The sequence below is a fragment of the Acipenser ruthenus genome, chromosome 5, assembly GCF_902713425.1.
Source record: "Acipenser ruthenus chromosome 5, fAciRut3.2 maternal haplotype, whole genome shotgun sequence".
Lineage (NCBI taxonomy): Eukaryota > Metazoa > Chordata > Actinopteri > Acipenseriformes > Acipenseridae > Acipenser > Acipenser ruthenus.
In genome coordinates this window covers 14,658,065-14,678,686 of record NC_081193.1, presented here as the reverse complement: position 1 = coordinate 14,678,686, position 20,622 = coordinate 14,658,065, and the positions used below count along the sequence as shown (strand labels likewise).

General features: G+C 39.4%; 1 protein-coding gene across 10 annotated transcripts in view; it reads left to right on the top strand.

The window, feature by feature from the left end:
* The window catches only part of LOC117402280 (DNA (cytosine-5)-methyltransferase 3A-like), a 228,785-nt gene that overhangs the window by 167,034 nt on the left and 41,129 nt on the right, over window positions 1-20,622 (top strand). For all 10 annotated transcript variants that reach the window (XM_059023711.1, XM_059023707.1, XM_059023706.1 and 7 more), the window contains one exon: window positions 19,562-19,780. In XM_059023711.1, coding sequence (XP_058879694.1) covers window positions 19,562-19,780 — 219 coding nt within the window. The remainder of the gene's footprint in view (window positions 1-19,561; window positions 19,781-20,622) is intronic.

The following is a 20,622-nucleotide window of genomic DNA, read 5'->3' as shown; positions in this document are numbered from 1 at the left end:
CACATTTTTTAAGTGGTAGCTGTGCGGTCAGTTGTGAATTTAGAACCTCCGCTGCCACCCTTTATAAAACAACCAGGTCCAGTGAGTGTTGAAGTGCAGATAATCATTATCACTGACTAAAGTATCTGAGCTTATGATACTGCCTATGCTGTAAAGAACCTGAAATCTGGCTTGCCGGGGTCAACAGGAAACCATTGTTAGTGCACAAGGGGCATTCAGCTGGTCATTCACTTTTTTAGCACCTTATCCAGGATTGTGCCAAGCTCATCTTGGAAGCAGGGGGTATTTGAATAGCATTTGAGGGATGTAATGTTTACCATTGCATTGTGGCCCTGCCTAGCTACCGTAATGCAGTTTGAAGGCAGCATGTCCCAAAGTTACATTATTATTATTATGGGTTGTTGAAACACAAATGTGGTAAAAAAAGCGTGGAGAGCAGCAGTGTGGCGTAGTGGTTAGGGCTCTGGACTCTTGACCGGAGGGTTGTGGGTTCAATCCCTGGTAGGGGACACTGCTGCTGTACCCTTGAGCAAGGTACTTTACCTAAATTGCTCCAGTAAAAAAAACCAACTGTATAAATGGGTAATTGTATGTAAAAAATAATGTGATCTCTTGTAACAATTGTAAGTCGCCCTGGATAAGGGCGTCTGCTAAGAAATTATTAATAATAATAATAATAATAATAATAATAATATATATCAGTGGACTTCCCAAGAGCACCAGAGTCTGTAGCCTGTTCAGCAGGCCTCTCCAACTGTTTATGGGAGCGGGCCATATTGTCTATTACAGATTATGAATTCCACCATACATGTGTTTACAAATCTAGCTTGCAGAAGAGAAGTACTGCTGTGTAACCTTTTTATGGTGTGTTTTAGTTTGAAGGCTTACTTTCTAGTAAATACTGTAGTAATGCAAACCATTTAGAATGCTGTTTTGTCAACTGTTCCTGCCCTTTATTAAAATCTAGTCCCTGTCTATGTAGTGTTTAATAAAAAAGAGAGACTGCTCAATGGAGGCTGAGTTGAGAAGCAGTGACAGAAGTTGTTATTTATAAAGGTTAGCCCTTTGAGTGTTCAGAAAAATGTGCCAGTGACCATAAGGACTTTGTTGTGGAGGACAGCAAAAGAAAGAAGGTACAACTGTCTGTCGAGTTACTAATTTTGTGACAGAAAAAAACGGCCAAGCATCTTGTAAAGTAACCGAAAACAATAATTTCATACAGTATATACTGACTCATTGTGTGACCCTGAGCAAGTCACTTAACCTCCTTGTGCTCCGTCTTTCGGGTGAGACGTAATTGTAAGTGACTCTGCAGCTAATGCATAGTTCACACACCCTAGTCTCTGTAAGTCGCCTTGGATAAAGGCATCTGCTAAATAAACAAATAATAATAATAATAGTATATACAAAGCAAAAGCCCTGGGAAAAAAACAACTATTTCCATAAAACTTGTTGATTGGCATTTAATAAGCACCGAAAAAAAAAACACAGAAGCCCTATTTAAGATCCTTAGCATTACACTACAGTGCATATACACTTAATCCTTAACAGTAAATGGTGTTATGTGAAGCTAGACCTCCTGTCGTGTTTACTAAGTGTCCAGATGTTTGTTTGTGTATATAGTTGTGTATAAAGTGCTAGTGCCGGTCAAAATAAACTTTAAAATGTTATCTTTTTTTTGTCTTAAGTACTGTACTTTCAGCTCCCAGAAAGGCCTGTTGGCTGTGAAAGGTTAGGCACAAATTTATCAGACATCAACACATGTTTCTTAAATGTCTGCATACCCCTGAAGAAGAGACTTTGAAAGTGGAACTTAAGAAGCAGGCGTTATTTACAAATCAGAGGAGTCTACAAGTAGACGGTACCGATACTATGCAAGTTTTCGATGCTTCGTTCCATTTCTGATGGCATAATGTAATCTTAATTCACACAGAACAACCATCTTGAAGCAGAAATGCATGCACATTGATTAGGGAGTGGTTAACATGTAGAAAACAGAAGGTACTGATTAGAGGAGAAACCTCAAAATGGAGCGAGGTAACCAGTGGTGTACCACAGGGATCAGTATTAGGTCCTCTGCTATTCCTAATCTACATTAATGATTTAAATTCTGGTATAGTAAGAAAACTTTGCAGACGACACAAAATTAGGAGGAGTGGCAAACACTGTTGCAGCAGCAAAGGTCATTCAAAATGATCTAGACAGCATTCAGAACTGGGCAGACACATGGTAAATGACATTTAATAGAGAAAAAGACCTAGGAGTTTATGTTGACTCAGAAATGTCTTCATCTAGAAACGTGGGGAAGCTATAAAAAAAGGCCAACAAGATGAGAAGTGTTGAATTTAAATCAAGGGAAGTAATGTTAAAACTTTACAATGCATTAGTAAGACCTCACCTAGAATATTGTGTCCAGTTCTGGTCACCTCGTTACAAAAAGGATATTGCTGCTCTAGAAAGAGTGCAAAGAAGAGCAACCAGAATTATCCCAGGTTTAAAAGGCATGTCGTATGCAGACAGGCTAAAAGAATTGAATCTATTCAGTCTTGAACAAAGAAGACTACATGGTGATCTGATTCAAGCATTCAAAATCCTAAAAGGTATAGACAATGTCGACCCAGGGGACTTTTTTGACCTGAAAAAAAGAAACAAGGACCAGGGGTCACAAATGGAGATTAGATAAAGGGGCATTCAGAACAGAAAATAGGAAGCACTTTTTTACACAGAGAATTGTGAGGGTATGGAACCAACTCCGCAGTGATGTTGTTGAAGCTGACACCCTGGGATCCTTCAAGAAGCTGCTTGATGAGATTCTGGGATCAATAAGCTACTAACAACCAAATAAGCAAGATGGGCTGAATGGCCTCCTCTCGTTTGTAACCTTTCTTATGTTCTTATGTTCTTAAGCAACACAAATGACAGGCTTGTTGCTGATTTAAACACTTCCGCCTCTGTGGGTCTAGTATTATGTCATGGTTTCATTTTGTAATCTGGTTGTTTATTTTACAGTTGAGATGTTTGGTCAAAATAAAAGTGCATTGCTCTGGTGCTGTTGACTGCAGGCATAATGATTGCATGTCCATGCTTCATTTAGAGTTGCTATGTACTGTGTACAGCAATTTCATATGATAATGTACTGGGGGGGTAGGGGGGTGGTCTGCACAGCCTGAAACATTTCCAAAGGGGGGCCCAGCAAAAAAAGTTTGAGAATCCCTGTATTAGGGAATTTATATAAATATGGTTAGGTTTTATGTAGTTCACAACACGTGAACACAAAACCAGGAGTGATTGTGTAAAAGCCAATAAACTGCTATCCCAAGCTGAGATTTCAAGTCTGAAGCCACAGACTGAAGTGCTCATAAAAGTAGATGGACCGCGATTATACTGCACGTTTACTTAATTGTTTTAATTGAGATTAATATAAATACTTCCCATTCCCATTTGCTAAAACCTTCATCAGTTATGGACCAGAGTACTGTACAGACCTTTACTGAAACACACACAGCATACTGCATGCATACTGTGTATACTTCGATATACATTTCCTGACCTAATTCCTTACAGATTCGCTTCAAGTTAATTGAATATGCAGCACAGCATGCATCATAGAAATCAAACTGCCAGTGCAATGTCTGCCCACATAAAAGCTATTTTCCAAACCCAGCATGGGGCAGTGGGATCAGCTGGAGACTCCTTTTCCAGGGATCAACAGGGGCAGTTAATTACCTAGAGCCTGGCTGAAAATGAATGAAAGACTCCAGATGAAAATGCAGAACTATTTGAAAACTACTTAGATCATAAAAAAAAAAAAAACTTGAACTATGCTTCCTGAGAAAGTTGAAGTATTTGATTACTTTACTTCAAAACATTGACATTCTTCCTAAAGCCTGTATTATAATATGTCAAGTAGACAAACGTCACGGCTGGTGTACTCCGATTAGGAGACTAGCCGTTTCTCTACCTGACTTAGGGCCTCTTTCACTAAACAGTGGTAAATGACCAGAATTACCACGTGGCAGGGGGAAGCAAAAATGAAGCAGCGGTCGCTCTATTCACTAAGCTAATTATATGCACAAATAAAGCGATCTAAGTGATTCATTTGCAAGTTGTCACATCGTGCGGAATTATGCACGCAGAATTATGCACAAGGTTTACACACTTTATTGTAGTATATGTAGTATAAATAATATTAATCAGAAGTCAGCAAAGCACCTCAACTCTCACTCTGTGTACATTCTTATCGGACCTTTACAGTTTCCATAATTTTCTTTTGTATATTTGAAAGCTGTTTTAAGCATAGCCTACTTAAATATCACATGTACATGGTGACTATATAAATATATTAACTTAGCCGAAATTGTTGCATATGACATGACAGCCACCATCTTGTCAATAGCTTTGGGGGTGGGGGTAAGTGCTCCAAGTAGTGCATTGTTAACAGGTGTTATGCAGAATGTAGCATGCAACAAATGTATACACTTTCCCAGGGCAATACTGTAGTGCTCCACCAGATCTATCTAAACATCTGAAGTGACTTTTTAAAACTCCAAATGTACGCTCAATAACAGAGCATGTAGCCATGTGTGCTGTATTGTACTGAATCTCTGATGTAGAGCAGCCAGGGTCTGATCCCGCAACCACCTATGACAAGCATTAACAATGTGAAAACACGTATACATTACTTGGCAAGAAGCCAACCAGCTCCATATACACCTGACTTGTAATCTTCATATATCCCGGACTGTCTGAGGATGTACGAGTCATGTGCTGCGCCAGGATAGCTGGCAACCACATCAATAATCCTCAGTTTTGCATCACACCATTTGAACATTAATGGAGTGGTAATACTTCCTATTACGAAAGATATTTTCTGTATCCTGGGGTGGTGACAGTGCTACGTAGGTGCAATCAATAGCCCCCAATACATTTGGAAAGCCAGACGCTTCGTAAAAGACCACTTATATCATGGAGAGCATCTGTCTGTCTGGGATAATGGATATAGTTCCCAGTGCTTTTCAACAGGGCATTCAGTTCCTGCTGTAACACCGGGAAAACACGGGTTGGGATATCCCAATTGCTGACGACCCAGATGCTAAATAATGTAGTGTCCACAGCAATTTCACTAGACCTGGCTCTGCATGACTCCTATCTGTAAGTAGCTCTAGATCAGATTAATTTTGAATCAAAAGGTTTAACAAAACAAAACACTTCACAAAATGGCACAGTGGCCAAAACAAACACACAAAACAGAAAACAGAACCAAGTATCGTGCTGGTGTAGAACCAGCACGCGTAGCAATTATTATTGATCTTTGTCTTGATTATTTTGCTTTACCTCCCGGCTCTCGTTCCGCCTCTGAACACCAAGTTCAGCCAAAGCTGCAGGTTTTTTATATTGTGGCCGAGAGATTAAATGGGTTATCAATTACCTAGTTTATCCCTCGACCACATTCGGCACAGGGTTTCTCATACGTGTGGTTAACAGCCAGTATCAATAAGCACTCGCTGTTGACCACGCAGTCTCACGATTTTATCTGGATGCAGCATTTTAACCCCATCCAGGCTGTCAAACAATAATAACAATAAAACTGTTTTTACCACACTAAACCATACATTTTAAATAATAACACAACAAATAATATAATACACACAGGGGCGGGGTGCACCCTGTCACAGGTCTGTATATCAAATATTTCCCTCACAGTATTTTGTGATGTAATTTGCATACATTTCCACCCATTAACATTATTCATTATATGTAAATGACTCGAACACTGTACTTTTTCCACGTGCTAGGTTGCCTGCCACTGGTTAGTGAATACAGCAGGTGTACAAAGCACACAGTAAAGGGGCTTACTGCGTGCAAAACCTGCTACCGCTGTTTACTGAATAAGGCCTCAACCCACTTCAGCCTTATCAAGCGCTTTCAATGACCAGCAAGTCAATGACCCACTTTACGTTTTAAACTTCACGGAATGAAAATCTTGTGTAAAGAAGTTTATTTTAATAATAATCTCTTTTTGTTTTGTTTTACTACCATCAGAAACTGATTTGTATGTATAGAAAGGAAAAAGGTGAAAGTGTACAACCTGTTTCTCTAACAGTGTAGTGGAGAAAACTCTCCCAGGCAAAACAATGGGAATTTGTCAATTGGAAGAAAAATAAAAATAATAATGGGAAGCTGTCTACAAGCCAAATCTATCACAATTAACCTATTAGTGCTTTTATTCTTATTTCTTAGAGGTGTTGCCCAGGATGTTGGCTACCCCTTGAGATGGGTCCATGCAGACATGTTCTTAAGAGGACAAAGCCAAGACTTGTTTTAAATTAAAAGCTATTGAGGTGGGCCAAAATACTGGTATTTCATACTGTATTTAATTCAATGTAATCCAATCTGCAGACTTTCTGTGTGTCCCTCATATTTGCCCCTTCAGTGGCATAGCTAGGGTGGTGGTTTTAGGGGTTTGAATCCCCTCAAATGCATTATTCAACGTGGGAGGAAAACAAAGATTCAAAATATAAGTTTATTGTGAAATGTAATGAGAACATTGGTTTAATCACCAAAACACAACATAATGATATCTTTTCAATTTAGTTGTTTTAACTACCAGTTAATCCAATAGCAAACAATGCAAGATACATGTTTCAAATCGCCCTTAGAAGTGATGAAAGTAATATGCTACAGTACTGTAAATTACAGTAGATTACACAGTTTTCACATTAGGCAATACACTTTACCCAACAAAATTGACAGAAAATCTATAATTTCCATAATTTCTATCCAATGTGTAATCAAAGGTGTGATCAATGAAGAAATCCTCTACAATCATTCATGCAAAAAAAAACATTTTATTTTTCAGATATAATTGCAACATAGGTGTACTGTCTGTAATCAAATGTAAGAAATTAAATGAATCAAATTAAATGAATGAAAATAAAACATAACGTTTAGCACGCATTAATTAGCATCAAGCCTGTCTTGAGCATTTGGCCATAAATTCTCATCCACATCACAGTGAATGTCCTCATTGTTCATGCACCGCGGGAAAAACCTTTTGGCATGGCGAATCCAAGCTTGACATTGGTCTGCACTGATGTCGTCGCATGCCTCATCCACGGCCAGAAGTAGGGTGGCACGCTCATGGGGATGGCGATCGTACACCTTCGACCTCCATGCTGAAAAAAATTCCTCAATAGGGTTGAGGAAAGGAGAGTATGGGGGCAGGTGTAGAGTCACGAATCGGGGATGGGCTCGAAACCATGCCTGAACCACCTCTGCATGGTGGAACCTGACATTGTCCCACACAATGACATAGGTGACCTCTTCACCTTGACAGGCCTGCTCAATTTCATTGAGAAACACAATGAGGTGTGCAGCGTTGTAGGATCCAAGTAATGGCCTACGTCCTACCACACCATCTTCAGAGATAGCTGCACACATGGAGATGTTTCCCCCACGTTGTCCAGGCACTTGGACGGTCGTCCGTTTGCCGATGAGGTTCCGCCCACGGCGCCGAGATTTGGCCAGGTTGAAGCCCGCTTCATCAACAAAGATATACTTGTGATGGTTCACAGCAGCATCAAGCACCATCACCCTCTAAAAATATATTTTGGTTAGTTCTTTTTACAGTATAGTTCCAATATGATATTGTGAAGTAGCATGTGCATCAAATAGTAACAGTAATACAGTATATAGTGCTGTACCTGAACATACTCGGCCCGCATTTGTTTCACCCGGTCGTTGTTTCTCTCAAAAGGCACCAGGTAAATGTGTTTCATAGATACCTGGTGCCTCTTCAAAAGGCAGTGACTGTTGGTAGGCTGATGGATGCCACATTGGCAAAGGTGTCATCGTTCTCCTCAATGGCCTGCTTTATTTCGGACAGCCGTATGTCATTCCTGGCCCTCACCATTTCCACCTCACCATTTCCACCTGGTCGGTCAGCACACGGCCACGGCCACCACCATGGGGTCTTCTGTCAATTCTGAGGTTATAACAGAGTATACTGTAAATATATCATACTGTAAGAATACTGTAACATGTTTTGTGAATTTACATGCATTACAATATGTCATTTACTGTAAATGTAATGGTAAAGCAAAGTGCATATCCTGCAGACTTACCGGTTTTCTTGGCGAAATGTTCTCATGATCGAATTGACAGTTGATCTTTTCAGATTAGGGTGAACTAATCTGGCAGCCTCTGCCATGGTAAGGCCTCTGTTTACCACATGGTCAACGACGATGGCCCGGACTTCATTAGACACAACAGTTTCCTGCCGTCTGCCTCCCTCTCTCTGATGTCCACCTCTTTGACGGGGCCCATGCCCACCTCTTTGACCTCTTTGACCAGGCCCATGCCAACCTTTTTGACCTCTTTGATGGGGCCCATGCCCACCTCTCTGACGAGCCACTTGTCCACGAGCTCTTTGATTTCTTCCTCTGCCTTGCTGTCTATCCTGCTCCATGTTGATACACCCTTTTATATGGTGACCAGTTGTGGTTACCACTATGTGAAATCAGTTAGCAATAACGAGTAGTCATTATGTATGGTTATCATGTGCCATACATGTAATTTAGATGTTTATACTTTACAAACACACATTTTATTTCTGTAGTTCTCAAAATCCATATATAGTAGACAAACCAGTTTAAAATCTATAGGTTTACCAAACGGTTAAGTGATTAACCATTAAGAGCAGTTGGATTAAGTGATGGTCAAATGTATTTAAACAAATGAGAAGAGAATCATATGAAAAGTATTGTGAGCATTGCATTGTGAAAGGCAATTACTTTATATGAAAGGTATTTCTAGATGAAACACTGATTAGGTTTGGTAAAAACGTTACTGTGATTTTGTGTGTTGTACTTAGTCAATTGAAAATGTGCTTAAAGTTTTGAAAAAAACAGCCTTTTTGTTGATCTGTTTTGAGTTTTGTACTAAGAGTTGTGAAATTTTACCACATACTTGTGAAAATAGTACCAAAGCGATTAAAAAAACTGTAATAGGGCAATTGAGTACATTGCACTTTTGGAGTGTGTACATTCAGTGGTGTAGTGCTGAATTTAGAAGTGATGGGTCGCTATTATCTACCCTCACCCCCCTTTCCCTCAACCCTACCACGCCGCCTGCCGTCCCCGTTTCCCCATACACAACTGAACTGCAGTTTAGCACTCTACACTAGTTGCCGTATTTGAAAGGGCTAACAAGTGCACCAATTCATTACAAATTCAGACTATCGGGTATTGAGGTATTATTGTAAAGCAATAGTATATGCAAGGCACTAGACTTACAGCTATTTATCTTAAATATAAATAAATAAATAAATATACATGTGTGGCAAAGCGCCCCGCCCCTGTGTGCATTTGTGTTATGTGTTGTATGTTGCGTGTGTAAATGTTGGTGTATAGATTGGTACACGGGATATAAACGGGTCTGTGTTTCACGTGTATTTAAAGTGTATATTTGTATTTAGGCACGGGATTGCACATCACGCACGTGCATTTAAAATATAATATGCGAGCACGGGGTTGCACAGAATTAATTCACGTGCTGGGATTCAAGTGAATAATTAATTAGTAATTGAATCCCAGCACAACAGTATATATAGAGACACATTTTCACTCACTGGGAGTTAGGTGTTCGGTGAGTGGAGAACGGGAGAGAGAGGAGAAATTAAATAATAAGAAAGAACGTAAAATAGTGTTTTCACTCACCGTGTTTGTTTGTTTGTCTGTGCATCCACCGTTTGTGTGTTAGTACGTTTTGTTTGTCCTTTTATTTTGGCGTGTAGTGCCGTGTCCTGTGTTTTGTATTCCGTTGTTTTCAAACCTTTTATTTTCTGTTCTGTTTATTAAATGCTGAACGCGATCACGCGTTCAGCCTCACCAAAACCCCATCTCTCTGTCGTTTGTGTTCCTGTTTCTGGTCTGACGCCACCCACTCCGGCCGTCTTTGTGACAACATGTTTTCACAACCAGTTTCACACACAATCATATTCCCGGACTTTTTAATGAAAAAAAATATACTGTAGCCAACTTCAATACAAACAATAATAGCCTGCTATATTATATTAAACCAAAACAATAAAAAATAATAACTTGCCTTTTTCAATGAATATAATTTATAGTGGTTAGGGCTCTGGACTCTTGACTTGTCGTGGGTTCAATCCCAGGTGGGGGACACTTCTGCTGTACCCTTGAGCAAGGTACTTTACTAATATGATATCTTGTAACAATTGTAAGTCGTCCTGGATAAGGAATAAATAAGAAGAAGAAATAAATAATAATAATAATAATAATAATAATAATAATAATATTTAATAGATAATAAAAACATACTAAGATAACAACTACCTAGCCAAGTTTAATTACTAGTTTTTGTAATCTACCAGCAGCTTCTGTTGCATACACATCGCTGATAATACTAGTGCAGACCGTGGGTCAAACCAGTGTTCGTGTTGGGTTGCGTATTTTTCTTTTTTCATCAATGTCGTCCTTCTGGAGTCCTCTGAATGTCTTTTCATTTGTTTGTTTTTTAAACCATTTAAATGCAAACCCATAACAAAACATGTATACAGGCTTTTTTATTTATTTATTTGTCCTGCGGTTGCCTTTCATTCATTTTTCTGCACGCACTACTACTCTGTATATGATGTAGAATACGTGAATGTAAACATCTAACACTAGTACATACAATACTCTTTCAAATAAACGTGTTACGATTTTGAATGCGCGGTTCTTAAGGAAGGTAATATTGTTCTTGCTTGCGCCCCGGCATCTCTTTCTTTACAAATTAAGCACTGATTTGCATTTGCCAACTTTTAAACCACAAACAACATCCAGTTGTTTAGCCCTATTGACCCGATCAGTAGCCTTTAACTTTTCTTCTAAGACACTTTTTTTATGCAGTAATGATGTACTGAGCAGTAACCATAGTGTTGAGCTCGAAAGAAAATTCAACCGCCAAATCAAATGTTTAACTTTCTAATATGGCTAATTATATTAGTGTTATTTTAGTTTTCGTCATATTTAATTTCAACTAGAAGCAAACTGTATTTTTCTGAATTGGAAAACGTTGGTATCACCTACATACATAGTTTTAATTGGTTGCATTTTGTCCGCTAGCCTTTGTACGTGTGGGTTTCATTAGCTAGCCTTTGTACGTGTGGGTTTCATTGGTCGCATTTGGTCAGCTGTGTTTCATTGGGAAGGGAAGCAATGTATGCCGCAGTCAGTGCTTCCGTACAGTACATGTATACAACTTTATAATGAATTTGTAGTCGGTAATAATACAAAACATATTCACAATTGTAATCGTGTCTATGGCTAAACAAGGTCTTGTTGTACTGTTTTACTATTCCATGCCATCATGCCGCCACCTCAAAACCAAAACATTTCTATACTTCACTGCTCAGACTACAGGCGGAATAGTAATTTAATCTTCTGTGTATAAATGCTGACTCACTACACCAAAGTATTAAGTACGATGTCAAGCTGAATGTTGCATTATTTTGAGATGTGTTTTGATGTTTTAAAAGTACATCTAATTTAATATAATACCGAAAGTTCACATTTTAAAAATACATTAATAATAGCGTAAGTAATCAAATGGACAAAATGCAATTAACCACTGACTCATGCGCATATCTCAAAATAATCCCAATAGTGCTTAATGCAGCATGCAAATAGCATTCGGTACCTTGAGCAAGTTCTGAATGAAAGGAAACATCCTGAGCCATTTGAAAAAAAGGCATAATACTACAGTATTAACATCAAAAAGTGATAAATCCTCTAGAGGAAAATATACTTGAACTTTGACCCATTCGACTCCTCAAGACCATCACTTTCAATTCAAACACAACACAACACCCACAGTACAGAAATGTTAAGTAATGATGAACAAAATGAGAATACATTTATATATATATATATATATATATATATGTAGGGACCTACCTAAATCGCGATTTCGCGGATTTTGCGGAAATCGTGAAATTGAGGGGTCACCGCGAAATTCACCTCTTAGGGGCCAATGCATACAAACAAGTACGGAGAGGAAAAAAAAGAAACCTCGTTTAAATGAACTACTGCACAACGCAAGCGACGCAAACTACGTGTCTTCCTTCTGTGATTCCTTCGCCGTCCCGTATGCATTGCACTTAAGCAAAAAACAAACAAACAAAAAACATCCACAAGTAACATTTACAAAATAAATTATCCAAAGAAGTTAACATTCTTGTTTACTATTCAAATGACAAAGTTTTAATCAGCTTATCAGTGCGTCTTTAATGCTTTTATGTGATCTGTACTGTGCAGGGAGGTGGGACAAAGTTGGTGCTGCATTGTTTTGATTTAGGTTGCCAAAATCTAGTTTTCAGCATTGGAGGTAAAATAGTAGAAATGGACGACAAAAAAAGTAAAGTATATTTCGGCTGATGATCGTTTCCAGATATTTCCCAAAGAAACTGTACATGCAGACTGAGTTAATTGTTTTCCATATCTTAATGTGTATTTGGAGAAAATATGATCGGTCGCTATTTAGCTTCAGAAACACACATTAAACAAAAGGCTACCAAAGGGGCCGCTGAACAGAACGTAAAATAAACAGCTTTCAGAAACCAAACTGGAACGTCAGCCCAGACAAAAAGTATTTCTGTCTGCAAGTTAAATCAGTACTAAAACGATCCAGCACAGCCACCTCGCTTCAACCTGCTGCTTACAGAATTTTAGACCCGAATAGCCACGTCTTCTTTGTTTTGACTCGGTACTAATAAAATAAATTATTGGATGGGACAAATAACATGACAACGAACGTACTGCATACATTTACTTTATTAAAGTATGCCAAATGCCCTTGTGTAACCGAGTTTTTGGGCTGTTTCTAATCGATTTCCACATCTGTATAACTTGGCAAAGCTTTGCCTTAACTTCCAACCAATTCAGCGGATGCAGACGTACAGTCTCAATGTATGGGCAAGTCAACTGCAAGGGGATGCTGCATACTTGCCTTTAACAAATGCCAGCACTCTGTTTTAGTAAGGAAGCAAGTACCACTATTTTTAGGCTTTATAGTGTTCTGAAATACTGTCTACTTAGGTTTATTTAATGTTTAAACAGTTCCGCGAAATGTCCGCGAAATCCTAATTTTATTCTGCAACATACCCATGAAAAATACGTAAATTTACCGCGATTTAAGTAGACCCCTATATATATGTAAAGCTGGGACATTCGTATCTCAGAGAAACTGGAGAGGAATGGGAAATTAAAACAAGGTAAAGGAAATCATCCAAATAAAGCTGAAGCACTAACGGATAACGACAAAGAACGTCTGTACAGCACTGAAACACTATGTTTAAAAAAACCCAACTGTACTGCTGAACCTCGTCTTCTTTAATATTAGCATCACAAGGGTATCCATGTATTATAAAAAATAATAGATGGGCCTCTTCAGTGAGTTACAGAAAAACAATTTCATCTTGGGTTTCTGTGACGATTTATAAACTCGACCTTTGGTCTCGTAATTTATGACGTCACAGAAACCCTAGATGTAATTATTTTCCTGTAACTCACTGAAGCCCATCTATTATTCTCTCTCTCTCTCTCTCTCTCTCTCTCTCTCTCTCTCTCTCTCTCTCTCTCTCTCTCTCTCTCTCTCTCTATGGGTTACCCGATTCAAATCCTTTTCAAATCCAATCTCGCTGCCTTATAAAAGCAGTGATTGGATTACAATATTATTTTGACAGTGCGCATGTGTACTAATAATCTGAGCATGAGCGGTTGTGTGTGTTTGGGTTGATAAGCATGACGTCTCATCAGAAGGAGACAGCGTACTACTGGAGTGATAAGGAAACTTTTTTTTAATAAAAATGTCTCGACAAATTAAATGGGATGGGGTCTCTGACACAGGTGTATATCCTTTGGGCTTATACATGGCTTTACCGTTTTGCAGAGCTTTTCAAATGACACGCGTGTCATACAGAAATTCTCTCTCCAATCTGCATCTGTAAATTTCTTAAGTACAGTTATGTACAACCAATCCTTACCTCTTTCTTTGACCCAAACAGTACGACTGGGCTCACTGAAAGCAACAGCTGTACGTAACAAAATTGGGGTGTAATCTTCAGTATGGCCCTGTCTGCCTTGCTCTGGAGCTAAACGCTGACAACGGAAAAGCATGAGCATTCCAAGGTTCGCATTAATGTTTAATTGAATCAACATCATCAATGTTGAAATGCACATTAGGAAAAATGTGTAATCGATATGCATCCTGACTGGAAAGAAGTTGTGAAGTAAAGAGAGGAGAATAGTTGTAGCCTCGGAGGCTTATCTGTAGTGGCAGTTTCTAAAAACGTCATCGGTAGCATTTAACTCCTATCAGGTAAGAAAATCAAGAAAATACATTATTTTTAAAATAAATTATTTTATGTATATAAATAAATATAACAACAAGGTGACATATCTCTAAATTCGGCAATTTACAAGTAAGGAAATCCGATTACATCAACGCCATACATACCAAGATAACTATCGCATTGGTTTACCCAATTGCCATTTAAACTCTGATTGCGAAATCCGATGTGGAATCTGACTACAGAGAAATCCAATTACTTCATACCATGTAAATGTATAAACTTAAATAATATGCGCATTACAAAAATGTAATTATTGAATCAATTATCCAGTGTTTATATCTATGTATATAATGAGGAATGGAATCAATCGAAAAATCTATTTTCGATTTAATCGTAGCAGCCCTAATATATATATATATATATATATATATATATATATATAATCTTTATTTTTATATAGCGCTTTTCATAGTGGACCACCATCACAAAGAGCTTTACAAGATACGAGACTAGGGTGTGTGAACTATGCATCAGTTGCAGAGTCACTTACAACTACGTCTCACTCGAAAGATGGAGCAGAAGGAGGTTAAGTGACTTGCTCAGGGTCACACAGTGAGTCAGTGGCTGAGCTGGGATTTGAACCAGGGACCTCCTGGTTACAAGCCTGTTTCTTTAACCACTGGACCACACAGCCTCCTGTAGCGTGCACGGGGGTAGGCAGCAGCAGGGCTGGTAGGTGACGTAATCATACACAGAGACAGAAGCCCAATATACGCTCCTTCCAAAGGAGCCGGCTCTTTTGTACAGCAGTATCGGCGCTATGCTTCAGTGCGAGAGGTCCCAGGTTCGCACCTGCCCTCCACCTGTGTGTGGTTTGCCTCGCCCTGTGTGGTGCACCTGCCTGCATTAACCTATTTTGCTACAGTCGAGGGAGACTCCAGAAGGAGAGAGAGTTGTTGCTTACTTTAGTCGGACACTCAGCAAACCTGTGTCACCTGCAGGGAGCTGCTAGCCATGGTGGAGGTGACGAAACACTTTAAGCACTACTTGTGCGGCTTGCCCTTTAGGATCCAAACCGACCATGCAGCGTTGCGGTGGCTCATGTCCTTTCGAGAGCCCGAAGGGCAGGTGGCACACTGGATATAGCAACTCCAGCCCTACCAGTATACAATCCAGCACAAAGCGGGGGCGACCCACCAAAACGCCGATGGGCTGTCCAGGAGGCCCTGCAGTGTGGACGACTGCCAGTATTGAGCAGTTGAGCGGTTCAACCGAACCCATGGGGCTCAACTGGCCCTAATTGTGGCCACAGATCAGCTGCCCCTGGTATTGCTAGCCTGCCACACGGTGGTACAAGAGTCGACCGCCTGCACTCCTGCACTTCACATGCTCAGGTGGGAGCTGAGGATGCCTGTAGAACTGGCCCCAGATGCTCCAGCAGCCACTGCCGGTCTGGAATATGCTTGGTAGCTCCAGGACCAGTTCGAGACAGCGCATCAATTCGCCATGCAACAGCTGGAGGCGGCCGGGGTGTGACAGAAAATAGGGTACGACCTGCACTCCCAAGGTCCCCATTTCCAAAGCGGGGATCTGGTTTGGGTCTTCAATCCAAAACGGATAAAAGGGCACTGCCTTAAGCTGAACAGCAAGTGGATGGGCCCCTGTCCAGTGGTGGAGCGCCTAGGGGAGGTGGTCTACACGGTTCGTCTACCTCCCCGGGGCAGGACTGTCGTTCTCCACCTGGACCGCCTGGCACCCTACCACGGACTGTTCCAGCCCCCCTTTCTCGCTAGGTCCCCTGCCCGTGTCCCTCGGTCCCCAAGGCCCCTGCCCAGCTTCCCTGTTGCTACCTCTCCCTCACCGGTTACCTCAGTCCCCCGCACTCCCCGTCGGCTGCCATTATAAAAATGACTGGGGCTGTGTGACAGGATGGCAGAGGATACTGGCATTCTCAAGGTTCAGAGGCAGAGTATTTTAGCAAATGGGGGGGTTTATTTTTAATAAACCAAAACATAAATAAAACAAAGAAACGCCACACGGCAAAATAAAGGGCACAATGGCCAAAACAAAGATTTAAACAAAACAGAAATATCTTAAACAAAACAGAAATATCTTAAACTAAACATACAAAACTCACAGTCATGAAAACAGCAAACACACAGCCCCCAGCACTTCAGTGTTTCTCCTTTGTTCTCCCTCTCGCGTGCTGCAGCATGGCCAGCTTTATATTGGCCAGCTGGGTCAATTAAACAATTAATGATATAATCCCCCAATTTGGTGATTGGGATCATGTGTTTAATTGGCGGCCATTCCAGCTCTAGTCTGTAGCTCCACTCCAGAGCCAGAATGGTCGCCAATCACGTATGAGAGGAGAGAGCGACTGGTTAGAGATAAGTTTTATTACTTTTTTGGCGTGGGCTTGGCCAACAGAGTCCTTAGTCTGTTAGCGTGAGGAAATAAACCTGATTGAGTGATACACTAAATCCTGGCGCCTGCAAAGAGTATATATACAGTGTATATATATATATATATATATATATATATACAGACAGTCCTCGCACTTACAACACAGTTGGTTCCTGAAAGTCACGTTGTAAGTTGAAGCACATTTTCCCATAGGAACAATGTTATAAATTGGGGTTACGTTCCTGACTGTGGCCAGATAATACATTTTTACAAAAATGACCCTCATGTACTCATGCAAATATTAATTTAACTCTTTGCATGTTGATTTTGGGGCACCGGCACCCCAGTGGTTATACACACATTACTCAGGCACCTACCTGGCTTTTTAAAAAGTACAGACTCTGGGCTTTCCAATGACGTAGTCAGTGTGTATATGCGGTACTCCTAGCCGGAAATACGGTCGCCTGAAGTTAAGCCCCTCATCACGTGACAGAGTTCACAGCTTAGGTTTCGTTTTGAGTCCATTGCTCTTATCAGATATTATTAAGGGCAAATACATTCTAAAAAAAAAAAAAAAACAGTTACATGCATAAACCAAACAAACGCTAAGTGAGTCAGGGTGCTCACGACAGGTACTGCGGTTCAGACACCAAGCGTGTGCACATGACGCATGGCCCATGTCTCGCCGTGTCGTAAATGCCGTATTGATATCATAAAGTCAAAGCAGAGTAATAACGCAAAGGAGTCGTAAGTGCTGTGCGATGTAAGTCGAAGGGTCGTAAGTCGAGGAACGCCTGTACATTATGTTTTATTATTTTTTCGTGTGTTTGTTTGTTTGTTTTTAGGTGTGTATCCCTTTAACAAAGACAATCTTGCTTCTTAATAAGTTGATGTGCACACTTTTTGAAAACAGTATATAGTTTCCGGGCCAGTGAGAGGAAACAGATGAAGAAATTATAGTAGAGCACATGAGAGTGGGTACACAGGTTGTGGATTTGTTGTTTTTCTTGATTTATAGCTATTAAATGTTTGAAATACATTTGTTAATTGGGTTTTTAGAAAAAGAAAAACACCAATCAATGGAATAAAATGGTTAAAGGGTGTAGGGTTTGTTGTATCTTAATGTACAATAAACTTGATTATACTGTATTTGTATTTTTAGCAGCGTTAGCAATAAAAAGCATTTTAATAAAAAGTGAATTTTTTAAAACTCACGATATCGCGATATGGAATTTGTTATCGATATCGAATGATATCATATCAAAATATCGATATTGGTGCCCACCCCTATACAGAATAATAGAAACCTCCCCATAGATTTTCAAAATCTATAGAAACCTCTATAGGTAAATGGCCTATATTTGTTCTAGAAATTATAGAAAAATCTATAGGATTCCATTAGGATTATTGAATTCATAATAAAAAACAAGAAATACCAGTATTAAAGTGTTGCTGAGTTGGTCACAGCATCAGTTCTAGTTTCTATAGTTTATATATATAGTATAGTCTATAGTATAGGCTTCACTTCATTCAGTTTTGTTAATGCTCAGGCTTACAACAACTTGTTGCTTGTTTTATGAATTTAAAAGGGCTAGTTTCCCTACCTCTTCAAAGGGCCATTGTAATGGTAATATGTGTAGTGCACAAGTACTTTAGCCTGGTTTGCTTGAAAATAACTGGATTATAAAGAGCTGGAATTTTGAATTTATTTTTTATGTTCATAATCCATGCATCTTCTTGTAACTAAAACTTAAACTTTCTTTGACATCCAGTCGAAACGATTGCTGCTGTGTTGCGATTGCAGTATGTGCAGTATTATATTGCTGTCACACCTTTGCCAAAAAGATTGGGAAAGACACATTTCTAAGTTACTTCTATGCTTGTTCTTGTGAAAGTTGTTTCAGTCCTCTATCCTGTTATGTACTGTTCTCCTACCCAACCTTTTTTCTCTCCAAATGTCAACCACCACATAAAATGAGTCTCTTACATTGTATACTTTTCTGTCAATTTATGATATGATGTCAAAATTACAAAACATGAATGAGCTCACATCAGAGAAAACATTCTTTTAACCCATTCTTTTTTGTACCCTTAATACTTGGTTCAGTGATACCCCCAGAGTTCTTCATTCTTACATTCAGTATTCAGTCAGAACCAAAGCAGGTACAACAGGTTTGACTTCTCACTTGTTGGGCCCCATGAGTTCCTTTCAGGCTGATGTGCTTCGCAATGAGCAAGCCCTGGCTTGATTTCATCATAAAAATACAAAACACTGTTCATATACTGTTGGTCTCATTCCCATTCGTAATTCATTACAGGGGATGACTCCCGTGCTTCCCTATTTTGAACTAATTACTAAGATTAACTCTGAATCCAAAAGTGTCCTTTTCTTCCCGTTCTTGCCAAGGATTTGTGGTATTGTATCACAGCTACAAACAGTTCCAGTTCTGTAAGTATGTAATGAAGAGCTTTGCATTATGGGGCTGGTTAATATTTATATATTTCACAAAAGAACTTCAAGCACAAACAGCACTACTGTAGCTTGAAATCTACAAGTTCCACAAATATCTCTGCACTGTGGCACAGCATCCGCTTATTGGGTTTAAATGGTAAAGGAACACTCTCGCTCTCAGTCAGTCAAGAACCTTTGCTTGTTTAATGTGAAATTTAAATATTTTTAGGTGACTGATATCTTTGCTGAGGACCAACACCACACCACTCTGCATCAGGAAGAAAGTCTGTTTGTTATTAAAGTATGGATGGCAACTTCTAATTCTTTTGTCTGTTTTTTTTTTCTCACAGGCAGAGAAAAGGGCCACACTTGTTGCTGTGATGAACTCACTGGAGGAAACTGTCGGGAACGAGAGACAGAAGGAGGAGGAGGAGGTGTCCAGCGAGGTCCCCTCCCAGCAGCCCACAGACCCGGTCTCACCCACTGTGGCCACCACCCCCGAGCCCGTCGGAGCAGAGGCCTTGGAGAAAACTGCCTCTAAATCAATGGATGACGAAGCCGAATACGAGGTGAAAGATGTGTGTGTGTGAAAGGCCTTCACTTCTGGTACCTGCTTTATATACTAAGCATCAAAAGAAACATCACTATTATAACACATTTATTTTCGAATAAAAATAAGGTATATAAATGATGGACATTGACAAAATGTTTTTGGTTTCTTTTTAGTCACTCGATCATTCATCTTTGACGATGATGCGCTTCAGTGACTATGACTGAAGCATATGCACTTAACCCCTTCACTGCTAGAGGTTTTTCCACCCCCAGTGCTAGAGGTTTTTCATTTGGGACTGAATTGTTTAAAAGTAAAATTTCTCATAGGTCTCTAAAGGAAACCTATATATTGTGTTTTTCAGCACAATCTGAACTTTTTTGATATTTACTTGGGCATATCTACTCAACTGATTAAGATATTGCAGATCAAATGGGGAATAAAAATGAAAAATTACAATTTCTGTGCCACTTTAAAGCTCTAAAAAAGTAATTTTCCTAACATGGTAATTAGACAAATTGCATGTGTCTTGCTTTGCTAATATGTTAACTATCTATGGGAAAAAAAAATAGGAGTTAGTATGTTTCTGTCATGGCTGCGTCAACATTTGTATTCATAAATAATAATAATAAACATTTAAAACAGACCATCGTTGGGTCAATATGTAAATTATACATATTTTTAAATGTAGACAAAAACTAAATTCAAAATATAATTTTGAAAGACTAAATCCCCCTACACATGTCCTAAAATGTAAGCATTACTCACTCGCAGCCTTTAGTGCACCGACATATTTTATAATATTATTATTACTGCAGATGGTGCAGTATACAGCAATCAATAACGATTGATTAGTTTTGA